Source organism: Danio rerio, chromosome 2, assembly GCF_049306965.1.
Source record: "Danio rerio strain Tuebingen ecotype United States chromosome 2, GRCz12tu, whole genome shotgun sequence".
NCBI classification, from domain to species: domain Eukaryota; kingdom Metazoa; phylum Chordata; class Actinopteri; order Cypriniformes; family Danionidae; genus Danio; species Danio rerio.
In genome coordinates, this window is record NC_133177.1 from 7,470,001 (window position 1) to 7,482,486 (window position 12,486).

The window sequence follows — 12,486 nt, forward strand, 5'->3', positions numbered from 1 at the left end:
ACAATGCGCCCTCTACGATCAACTCATCTAACCAACAAACAATGCATTATTGGTGACGGAAAAAAGACGAGACTAAAATTTAGTCAAAATACGAACTAAAAACTAACGAACATGATTTATTTGGTAATAATTTACTGCATTGGGCTGTTCATTCATTAGCTGTGCGTACTGGAGTGCGCACATTCAGTCTTGTAACTGGCGCAGCTGACTGGTCATGTTTCTATTTGTGTTAAGTTTTGTCGTTTACGAAATGAACAAAAAATACTATTTAAGTAATGACGCAAATAAAGAAAAATTGAGAGGATGAAAATGTTACAATACAAAAAATAAATAATAATGATCATATACAGTTTTTCTTCAAATTGTTTGCTGAAATGTGGCCTGGACATGTCGTTATGAGTTTCGCTTTAATTATCGGGCTACAACAGCGATAATTAAACCACACAAATTGAAACAATCTTGAAAATTTAGTAACAAGTCAAAAGCAAACTGAGAAATCAAACAATCATCGGAATAAATTTAGCGTTAAGAAAGGCGACACCCTGGAGCTTTTTCTCAGCGAGTGCGATGGACATCGTGTAATAAGTACGTTTAAACCTCAATAGCAAAGACTGACGTCATCTCTGCTTGTCGGCACGGCTGGAGTTCCCATCTCGGCGACTGCATGAAAAGGCTGCGTGTGCTCATTCACGAGCAAAAAACATCAAATGACTGACTACAAGTCATCATAATAAGAGAAATCAACTAGATCACCACGGCTATAGCACAAAATAAAACCCACAAGAGAATACACGTTAAGAGGTTGCACCCAAAATTGGAGCTGTATATCATAGTCGGTCTCAAGAGACTAGAACAAAATGTCACACGTGAAGAATGTCATCACTATAGGAAGACTTCAGACTTCAAATAATCTTGTTCTCTTCGTTTATGGGGCCTCGTCCGGAAACAGGCGTCGAATATGTCGTGTTTAAACACGCTCGAGTAAAAGCAGGGCGATGGAGAGATCCATTCAATAGGGCGTAAACGCAACTTCTAGAACATCCGAGTAGCAGTAGACTTTCTGCTTTTCTCATTCCTGCTGAACTCGTAATGGTCTCTGAAGAAGTGATGCCCAACTCATTTCGAGTTTAGAAAGACAAAATGAAACAAATGATCATTTGGGTTTTACGTAAAAGGAATCGTTTTAACTCTAAATGAATTTTGTCGTCATTTGCTCCCATCATGTTGTTACAAACCTGCTTGCTTCTATGAACTACTTCTGTCCACACAATGGAAATTTTACTTTATTTCATCCAAATTTGTAGCAATGTGATGGCGAGTGAATGATAAGATTTCATTTACAAAGTAACCCAATAGTGTCACATTAAAAGCAATAGTTCACCCAAAAATGAAAATTTACTCACTATTTAGTCTTCAAGTGGTTCCAAACCTTTATGAGTTTCCTTTTTCTGTCCAACACAAAAGACGATATATTGAAGAACCACTGACTTCCAGAAAAACTACGGAAGTTTTCAGCCTTCTTCAAACAATCTTCTTTTGTGTTCAATAGAAGAAAGCCAATTGAACAGGTTTGTGACAAGCCAAGAGTGAGTAAACGATGAGATTTTTAACTTCAAGTGAACAATCCTTTTAAGCAGATTGACGAAAACGTTTTTTCAGAGTGTCACAACTGCAACGCAATTGTTCGGCGCTACGGTACCCTGCACTGAAACTACACTCCCTGGAATATTTCCATGCAGCGATTTAGTGGCAAGACCCGAATATGCAAACTCAACCAGGAGAGCCAAATATGCAACTTCACAGAAGTTAGGGAAAAATGATGAAATATTTTCCTAATAAGCTGTAATCCTACAAAAAAAAAAAACTCGACTGTGGCTCTGAGAGGCAGAAAATCCTCTCAAACAACCACTGAGCTCTGGAGAACACAAGGGAAGTCAAGTGTCGCTACTCCTCTACTAAAAAAAAAGCACACACTCATGGAAAACATGGAAAAAAGTGCTCTTCATTTATTTAAAGACGTCTGTTAGCATTCTATAAAACAGAACGCTTCAGACACGTGTGACCAAACATTTACAAATTCCTTAACAGTTATACAGCCAAACCATAAATTAAAGAAAACCTCGCAGCTGATTATATGTATTTGTATTTATATATATCAAGAGAGAGAGAGGTAGGCATGACTTTTCCCCCTTGTGTCTTCCAGAGCCCAATCGAAATAACCTTACAGCAACACACTGCCACGGTCGAGCGTCGTGTGGGGAGAGCCGCGTTAACGGTCCATAAAAATGGATTCATAAAAGGTTCTCCGTGCTACTTTAAACCTGGTGAGTCAGATCATATTCAAGGCTGCAGAGATCCAGGGAGTCAAACGTTTGGACAGCACCGCCGCCACTAAAAAATGACTGCGCTCAATTCTGGTTTTGATTGCCCTAGTGTTGTCGAAAGTATCGAATTCAGTACTGACATTTTTAAAGAGTTCATTTCCTGCAAATATTTGAGTGTGTTCTTAAACATTGTTGATTGGTCATTGTGCTCACGTGTTCAACAGAAATGACTGTGATTGGAAATGAAGATCATCAGTTCACATAGTGCAAACACAGATACAAGAACACTGGAGATTTCAAAGTCGCGTCTATCAGCTGATCTGTCTATGAGCTGACATATGAGCAATCCACTGATGGATCGACTGATTGATGTGACTTTAAAACGCTCCAGTGTCAGAATCTGTGTATATGGGTAACAACATATGAGCTGACATATGAGCAATCCGCTGATGGATCGACTGATCGACCCAACTTTAAAACGCTCCAGTGTCAGTATATGTGCATATGAGTAAACAGTGATGAAGACTGGTTAACCGATGACCTTCACAGCCAATCATAGTAATTTCTGTTGAGCACGTGAACACAATGACCAATTAAATTCTGCTGGAAATGGATGTTTTTAAAATGTCAGTGTCCAATTAGCTGTGTTTAGAAATGTGCTCAAATGATTGCGCGAAATTAATGTTTTTAAAATTTCAGTACCAAACTCAATTCGTTTCACTAGATTCAAAAAGTATTGAATTCGATACTGAAATTTTAAAAACGTCCATTTTCCACAAACATTTTGCCGTGTTCTTAAACACTGCTAATTGGCCAGTGTGTTTACGTGCTCAGAAAATGATTGTGATTGGCTGTAAAAGGTGCAGATGCAGATACACAGACACTGGAATGTTTCAAAGTCGCGTCTATCAGCTGATCTGTCCATGAGCTGACATACGAGCGATCTGCTAATGGATCGACGCTCCAGTGTTGGTCCAGTTTCGACTCGGTGAATAGCGATGAACTGATGACCTTCACAGCCAATCACAGTCATTTCTGCTGAGCACGTGAACACAATGACCAATCAGTAGTGTTTAAGAATGCCCTCAAATGTTTGCGGGCAATTGATGATTTTAAACTCGATACTTTTGACCACACTAGATTCAACTGGTTCGGGTCGTTCTGTGCTAGCTTTGGGTTGACTGTTCTTTCTTGAAATACTCGGGGGGGAGAAAACAACAAAGTAAGCATTATTCAGATGCCCTGGTTTCCAGGCAATCAGAAGTCATTAAAACGAAAAGCTCATTCACAGAACAAAAAGAAAGAAAATGTATATCACGGCAGATACTGCTCATTTTTCTAAATAAAACAACAGAGAAGTTCGTGTCGGTGCATGCACGAAGCAGCATGCAGGTGTGTGTGTGTGTAAGTGTGTGTGTCCCTCATATCAACTTCATCTGAATATTAAAAAAAATCTCTTGAAAGGCTCCAATTGGTCAAGAGATGGATTTCAAAGCCCTCCGAGGAGGAGTATTGACCTCTGGAGAGGTTGTCTGTCTGTGTGTGCGCGCGTGTGTGTGTGTGTATACATACACTCTTAAGAGCAAGAGTGAACAACACCATTCTTTTGAAGGTCTGCGCTACTCGCTGCTTGGTCAGCAGAACAAAGGCTGAGAGAAGACGTCTTATTGGTCAGTGAGAGCATAGATCCGCCCATACTACTGGCTGGCTTCATGCCACTGGATCCGTTAGACACCTCACTGATGGAGAGAACAGACAGGAGAGAGAGAACGAGTATGAGTGGAAACACAATTCAAACGCTTATGAAGGCAAAGCAGAGCAACATGAAATCAGGTCAAATTAACCCTCAGAGAAGCTAAACTGAGATGATTAACAGGAAACAAATGAATAACACACAGAGCACGGTTTAGGGCTGTGGTTTTCAACATGTTTGATTACACATTAATCTGCTGTTTGTTTCTTCATTTAATCCAGCGGCTCCCCATTCCGGTCCTTACATAAACAGAATATTTGTCAGATGAAATATCCATCTATTATAACTAAATTACACAGATCGTCATGTTAAACAGCACAACTGACATTTATCACAGTTTAGCACTTAACTTCTGGGCGTGAGTTGTTAATTAGGAACTAATTTTATCAGTAATTTGCAAGCGGCAACCTCCCGCTCTCCCTCGGGAAGCTAATACGGAAGTAACCGAAACTGCAATTCATCAAAAGTCTGCTAGTCCTGGCCCCATATTGAGCAAATTTCAATTGAGCCCACTGTTAGAATGGCCAACTTTACAGCACAAAAAAAGAGTGTTTACAGCCTGTTACAAAGAACGATTTTGGTTCATATAGCTAATATTACCCTCATGACAACTGTGATGGGGTGAATTTTTTAGAACTCATCCGTTTGCTTTATATTAGGGTATATTAAGTCTGCATAATTAAGGGCATGGCCACTTAAGTGACAATTAGGTCTCACTGGTCACTGTCACTTTACCTCAGCTGATTCCGGCTGATTAGCTGCTGAACTCGGCATATACATCATATTTCTGTGTTGTTTTATGTGGCTTTGCACAGTCAGTTGCTTTTTGGACTTATTTCTTACAATTGTCAGATGATATGGCATGCTGTGTGCACTTAATTGTGCTCACAAACCATTCACGTGGCCTCCGTTTCCCATGTGATTGAAATTATATACTTTTATACGATCTCTATAAATGCATTGATCTTATTTAAGATTATTTACCATTTATAATGTTCTTTAGATCTGTAAAGCACTCCAGAATCTGACAGATTGATTAGCTGTAGGCTCTAGAGTCATCTAGTCATCTGAAGCGTTGTCATACAGTTTTATGCCTGGATTTCATTAAGTCTTGCATCTACTAACACAGACTATATTTGAAGTATTTGGGAGTAATTTGCATTTTCCTCCTGTAGAAAAATGTCTTAAGAACAATGTAATGTAATTTGTATTTATATAGCGCATTTATTGTGTATGGCCATACACCCAAAGCGCTTCACAATTATGAGGGGGGTCTCTCGACACCACCACCAGTGTGTAGCATCCACTTGGATGATGCGACGGCAGCCACAGGACAACGGCGCCAGTGCGCTCACCACACACCAGCTATTGGTGGAGTGGAGAGACAGTGATAGAGCCAATTCAGTGGAAGGGGATGATTGGGAGCCCATGGTCGTAAGGGCCGATAGAGGGACTTTGGCCAGGACACCGGGGTTACATCCCTGCACTTTCACGAAAAGTGCCATGGGATTTTTAATGACCACAGAGAGTCAGGACCTCGGTTTAACGTCTCATCCAATGCTTAGTGGGTCAATGTGTTACAGAGACTTATGTGTACCCAGAGCTGTTTATTTGTTAGGAAAATTAACCGAACTGCAGTCTTGGTTTATCTGTTATTTCTCTCTATAATGTAAAGCCTATAAAGCATAATTCTAGCCAACGGCTCTGGATAAAAAAAAAAAGTCTGATTTATATTTTTTGACAATGTCTGTGGGTGTGACCATTCAAAATTAAAGCACAGCTTTTTGCTTATAATGTCTCATCACTCTTCGTCATAAATTAAAATAAAAATGCATGACAGCTGAGCGGGACTGAAAAATAAATGACCAATGTGAGGAGAGTTTACTCGCACATGACTTGTTTTAGCTTTTTTGGTCCGCTTAGAAACATTGCAGTGTGAAAGCGAACTGCACCAAGAACAAAGAGCAACATTGTAACAACTTTAATCCCTGTTTCAGAACAAAACAATTGGTCTACAGGTGTGAAAGCACCCTAAAACACTGCGAATGAGTGAAAACCTCAGCCTGATTGGCTGTTGTCATTTTTCTCTCTCGCCTCGACTCCCACCATTAGTGTTTATCTTCAACAGCCAATAGCAGAACAGCAACTACCGGGGAGGTGATGATAAAGATATCAAGGCCCCATCCGATTGGTCAAATTTAGACAAACAACCAATGAATAAAATTAATGTAATTCATCACAGGTTATGCATATACTATTATCGAGATAACGATGATTTTGGGATATAGATGGGCCTAATTTTGACCCATAAAATCTATTTTGAGCTATTGTCAAAAATATACTCTGGTTTAGTTAACTACAGACAGCAAGTTGAGACTTTTCTAGATGACAATTAGTCCAATTAAAGATCTTCAGAATATTATTTGTAAAGTCCCTCACCCCAGTGCTAAGGAGAGTTCCTCCAGTTGGGCTTTATGGTCAGGCTGCCCGTTCTCAATGGCCTTCAGCTTGTATTCGTGAGCCACCTGGTTCTCCTTAAAGCAGGAAAACAGGTTGGATCAGCACACGCTCCTCATACGAGAATAAATAAATGCAGACGTTCATCCATAGCTCTTCAACTCACCATGGCGATCTCCCGAGTTCTGATCTCTCGCTCTACGTGATCGAGCTCTCGGCTGAGCTGCTCACTAGATACTGTGGCTCCTGAAGACCACTTGACCCCAGCGGAGGGCTGAGCCGCCAGCGCACACGCCTCCCTCTGCAGGAGCATGGAGTTACTGGCAGCCTGAGAGCGCATGCAACATGTTCATTGAGATTTTCTCCACATGAAAACAAGCAGTGAATGTGAGTGATATTTAAATGGGCATTTCAAGCACACCTCCATGCCGCGGGTCTGCTGACTGATCTGTTGGTTAACTTGCTGGAGCTCAATTTTGAGCTGCTCACGGTCCGGGCCAGACACAGGCAAACTGGTAAAAACAAAAGAAAGTAATATGTTTAGTATGCTCAAACCATAGGCTATAAAAAACATGGAGGATGCGACATTATGTTCTTTCATTGAATGAATCAAAGGCAAAATCCCTGATGATGGCCACAGACTATCGCAAAAATTTGCACGTGCAGATGTAATTGTCAGTAATCGTCAAACTTCTAACTAAGCACTTGCATGCCAAATCAACATCGCCAACCTGAACTTCTGTAATAATAATTTAAAATGAACAAGTTTGATATGGTGGACTGCAAAATTCCACATCCTTGAAAAAAACATTTTAAACTTGTAAAACTCATTCTTGATCACATCTGATGATGATTGATGATGATGAGAGAGCAGAACAGATCTTTATCTGTTATCTGTTAAATCTCGATTGCTTTGCGCACGTCCTTCCTTGTTGATATGATTATACGCGTTACTACAGAGACATGTTAATTAGGGATGTAATGGTATAAGAATTTCACGGTACGGTAATACCTCGGTATGAATGTCACGGTAAGGTATTTATTGAATCATTTACAGGAAAAACAAAACTTATGAAAATACTCCAAAAAAGTGCCAAAAGTGTCAATGACATACAAATTAGCCATCTATCTGTAAGCTTTGAAACAGGAACTTCTTTTTTAATAACAAAAAATTAATAAACCATGTAAAAAAAATAAAGTTTCAATTTAGTAGTGTTGAAAACTCATCACATTCAACATTTAATCACTCACTCACTCACTTAGAGATGGGTTTAAAGGAAAATTATCATATAACTATAATCTGGTAAAAGCTGGTATCTCTGGGTATTTACAATGTCCCCTGCAACAGAAAAAAACCCTCTCATTTGGGACTGAGGTTTCTGCGACAACACCGCTATTCAGTATGCGCGCGGCGACAACACCCGCTTTAGGTTCGATCATTTGCATCTTTTTTTCATCTCTGCTACTAGCAGCACACTCCATTTCCGCATTACTGGATCTGTAGCGACAACAGACCGCAAAGGATTATGGCCACGCCTGGGCTGATGGGATATGTAGTTTCAGCTACCTCCCGTTCGCTTCATTCGCCTGAGCAAATTTTCTCAGAAGACCTATAGTTTTACAGAGTCATGCGACTTCGGTAATATCGAAAAAAATGAATATTGCGGTATGACAGTATTTACAATACCGTTACATCCCTAATGTTAATACATGGCTGTCAATCAATTCATTGGGCAGGGAAAACTGCACGCCACATCAAGTAGCAGTGGGCCTCAAAATCACAAGGATTTGGTTCCTACTTTAAAGTCAGGAAATTTTAATAAAAGAGACCTGTTGTGTGTATATCACTCCAATAGGACTGTGGACACACTACCTACACAGTTCTTCACATTTCTTGACATTTTCTCAGACCTAAAGGGATTATTCATCTAAAAATAAGTTTTGGAATCATGTTGTTGAAAAACTGTGACTTCGAAACATACACAAGGTGAAACAACAAATTAATTTAATATTTATAATGTTTGTATTTATGTTACTGTTCGTTTACACCAAAAGCGGCGACAGCGTCAAAGTAGCCAGAAGCCGGTTTTGAGAAGCAGTGTGGCGCGTCTTCGCCAATGTGGGCATCGAGAAAGTTGAAATCAAGTCAACTTTATGGTAATAAAAAACTAAAACGCGGTTTGGTGGCAAACAATCAGAACATAGAAGTCCACCACTTGAGAGGAGTCCAGAGAACACTGCGAACTTTGGTTCCAACCACAGTTGTTCCACCAAGGGTTTTAATGTTGAGGTTGCCGGATTTCCAATTATTCACAATGTTTTCTTACAGGGATATACATTAAAAAAAGTTACTGGCAAGTTACGAATGTGCATTAATGTTATATGCTTTTTTTCTTTAAAAAAGCGAATCTCATGCGGCAATACAAAACAGTATTGCTGCTTTAAAATATTTCAAACATATGGACACATATTGGATAAGTGAAGCAATGCCACACCACGTGCAACTTAATCTTTGATTGTTAAATGAATTTTATAAAAAGTGTGCAACATTTTCATGCTAGAAAGAATGTTGTTTATGCAGGAAAGTAACTGATTTGCTGATATTCTGCAACGGCTCCTTTAAATAAGAGATCAATGCAGCGAATTTTGACGCTCTCGCCGCTGGAGCTCAAACAGAGTTGTCGCCAGCGCGGCCAGAACGAACTTTGATGCTCTTACCACCTTCAGTGTGAATGTTAGTGCATCTTTCAGTGCAGTGCTTTTTTTTTTTTTAAATAGACAGCTGTGTTTTTGCCTGAATTCTAATTTTAATTAAAAGCCCACAAATAGCAATTTCATTGTGGTTAAACTGGTCTGGAAGTGTAATGGCTCGTTTCCACTGACTGGTACACCTGGTACAGGTCGGTACGGGTCACCTTTATCAGGCTTGCGTTTCTACTACCCTTTTGGTGGGCGTGTTGTACGACAAAGTTTTAGTCGCATCAATCTCGCTCGAGGAAATGTCTACAATAAAGCTGTACGGGTCACTCACATATCATATGAAAAGCACTTCTCACAAAACAGACGCTTTATACACATAAATAGTTCTGTATAAATGTTTGTTACTAACTTTTCTATGAACAGGATTTAATTATATCTTCAGATCAATGACAGTGCAAAATATGAACACACAGCCCTTTACAAACAAGGTAGTTTGTTCACGTTTGCTGAACAAATAACGTGCTGTTTTTTCCCGGCTTCTCCTTTTTTCGCGCTTCACTCACGTGTTTGTCAGTGTCTAACAGGATCGGGTTTCAAAAGCACATCAATAATCAAGCGCACGTTGTTAGAAAGTGAAACCGCTCGCACTTCAAACTGGCTCATAAAAAACTACGAGGCACAAGGTAGATTCTGCTCTACTCCATGGCTTTGTGGCTGTTCATCAACACGACGACATGGTTTGTTTGAGCCCAGATCGACCATGGCTCGTTATTCTATGCATATATAATTCCGCTGTAATCTCTCGCTGTGTATTTCAAACATGGCGGGTATTTTGTTTTCATTCTGGCTTGTTGCGCAAGTGAATGACGTATCTCTGTAAACCAATAGCGTTCAGCTGCGCGTCTAGCTCCGCCTTTTGGTACCCTTTCTCCTGTTTCGTACCCTTTCGAAAGGGTGCCGAAAAAGTGGTACGGTACAGTTCGGTTCGCCTTTTGATAGTGGAAACGGCCATAAAAGTGTACCAAACCGAACCGTACCACTCAGTGGAAACGGGCCATAAGAGGTAATAGCCCCTTTCACACATACAGACCTTTCCGGAAAATTGCCGGTAATTTTCCGGAAAGGTTGTATGTGTGAACAGGTCCTTTTTGAAAATACCGGTAAATTCGTTCTGGCTATTTTCCAGAAAGAGAAGTTGTAACATTACCGGCAATTTGCCAGAATGCTGCGCTGTGTGAATGCAGATGGAAGATTCCCGTAATAAGCGCGTGCACGTCTAGAACGAGCTGACGTGAGACGTCTGCTATAGCCAATCACAACAGTCAGACGCATTTAGGTCCGCGCGGTTTGTGAGGATAAAAGCCTTTGAATATTTTTCTAGACACATTTAGCTGCTAGAAGTTAGTCAGATCACGTTTATATGTTCTTCTTAATGCCAACTGTGTAAATAATCATCGATGAGATGCTTATGATAAGCCGTTGTTTGTTTACCTTCAAGCTTTGCGTGCGCCTATGAGCGCCTGCAGACGCACATATTATGAACATCTCGACATGCGAAAGTGATCCTGCGAAAGTTGTTCACAATATTGATCATCCACAGAGTTTGTAATTTAGTCAAATGTTTACAAATACAAGCGCAGCCGTTTAAAGCTCATTTGTGGTGAATGATGTCAGAATTTACCGGTATTTTGGAATGGATGTGTGAATGCTCTTTTCCGGAAAATTCCCGTAATGTCCTCGCCTGTGTGAACAGCGCTTTTTTGAATATACCGGTAAAGTCGTTCCGGAAATTTTCCGGATATTTACCGGTATCACTGTGTGAAAGGGGCTAATGACACGTACCGCTCGCTGAAGTGTCCCTGAGAGTTGATGCTCTGGTGCTGGGGGTACGACGCTCCACCCCATCCGCTGTGGTTTCCATATGGATAGTCTGCTAAAAGAAAAGATTTTACCAAAAACGTATACATGTCCATGTGTGTTTGCGTGTACCTGATTGGGTTTCAGCCTGATTGGGTAGATTTACTTGGACATAGGAAAATTAAGACCTGTTAAAAAAATATTTAAGGCCTACAACACAATATTTCAGTCAATTAAAGACTTTAAGGCCTTACACATTGTTTTTGAAATTAAGACATTTTAAGACCCAGTAGACACCCTGTTAACTATTTTAACATCCAAAATCTACCACATCTTTCCTGTGAGGGTTGGGTTTAGGGATGAGGTGAATATATGCTGCTTCCATGGGAGCTTTGCTTCAGACATTACAATACACATCAATTTAAAATGTAGGATTCTTAAATTTTCATTAAAAATGAAGTGATGTCTGAAGCACGGCTGCCACAGAGGCAGCTTTCTTTTGGGCATCACAACAAATCCATTTGACCAACATAACATTTAAGAATACGAAACAAAATTGAATTTTTTTTTTTTCAGGCACAATTCTTGAACGGATTCGAATTGAAATTTCTGCAAAAATCTGCTGAACAATAAACATGACCTTAAACTGGGGTTCAATGTTGCTTACTTAACCAAACACTTCAAGTTACTACCCTTCAGGTTACCCTGAAAACAAAACTTTGCATTTTATGTAGTTCCTTTAAAAAAATAAAATAAATGAATGAATGGCTGATTATATGAACAGTGTTGGAGCTTTTGTTTTAAATTTGACTCCAAAGTACTGAGATTTTCTTAATTTGCACCTTTAAGGAACCAGAACACATCTTATCTCTGCTGTATTATCTGTATCTGATGGTGTTATAAAGAAGTACACTCACCTGTCATCGTCATGTGTTTGGGCCCTGAGGCCTGTGAGGATGCTATGGCCTGCACAGGCCCAGTGGTCTGGTAACCCGTTTTAGAGGTACGCGAAATGGCACCAAATGGAGACACAGTGGGCAGAGGGCCAAAGGGAATGATGGGATCGTCGTCTTTGGCTTCTGCAGAGCGCCGCTGTGTGTCCAGCGCAGGCTCACGCAAAACTTTTCCCTCTGCAGTCTGGAATAGGAAAAATACAAGGAAACAGTGACTACTGATAGTCTTAGCTGATCTGTGCAAACAAAGGATAAGGGGAGATCACTTGCCATCATCTCCACAGCACTACTGACATCTTTTGGTTTAGCGTCCTTGGAGCCGATGTATGATCCTATGGTGTCACATGACCAGGGGGAATACTGCCCAGCGTAGTCTGGCTCCCGACTTCCAAAGGCCTTAGAGCCATCCTCCAAATACTGCACACGTTCAGAAGACAAAAAC

At 40.3% G+C, this 12,486-nt stretch overlaps 2 protein-coding genes across 18 annotated transcripts in view; one reads left to right on the forward strand and one right to left on the reverse strand.

The window, feature by feature from the left end:
• xpr1b (xenotropic and polytropic retrovirus receptor 1b) overlaps positions 1–12,486 on the forward strand; it is a 573,636-nt gene that overhangs the window by 152,272 nt on the left and 408,878 nt on the right. The window lies entirely within an intron of this gene.
• Positions 1–12,486, reverse strand: part of rc3h1b (ring finger and CCCH-type domains 1b) — a 39,878-nt gene that overhangs the window by 1,641 nt on the left and 25,751 nt on the right. For 3 of the 17 annotated variants that reach the window (XM_073917928.1, XM_009297313.5, XM_073917931.1), the window contains exons 13-19: positions 12,315–12,461; positions 12,009–12,228; positions 11,077–11,167; positions 6,956–7,046; positions 6,701–6,862; positions 6,517–6,611; positions 1–4,063 (exon numbers count right to left, since the gene is read on the reverse strand). The exon at positions 1–4,063 is cut by the window's left edge and continues 1,641 nt beyond it. In XM_073917928.1, the coding sequence (XP_073774029.1) occupies positions 3,901–4,063; positions 6,517–6,611; positions 6,701–6,862; positions 6,956–7,046; positions 11,077–11,167; positions 12,009–12,228; positions 12,315–12,461 (969 nt within the window). In that variant the 3' untranslated portion in view covers positions 1–3,900. Of the gene's footprint in view, positions 4,064–6,516; positions 6,612–6,700; positions 6,863–6,955; positions 7,047–10,003; positions 10,040–11,076; positions 11,168–12,008; positions 12,229–12,314; positions 12,462–12,486 lie in introns of all 17 variants that reach the window. The other 14 variants (XM_073917963.1, XM_073917948.1, XM_073917983.1 and 11 more) reach the window with 8 other exon arrangements.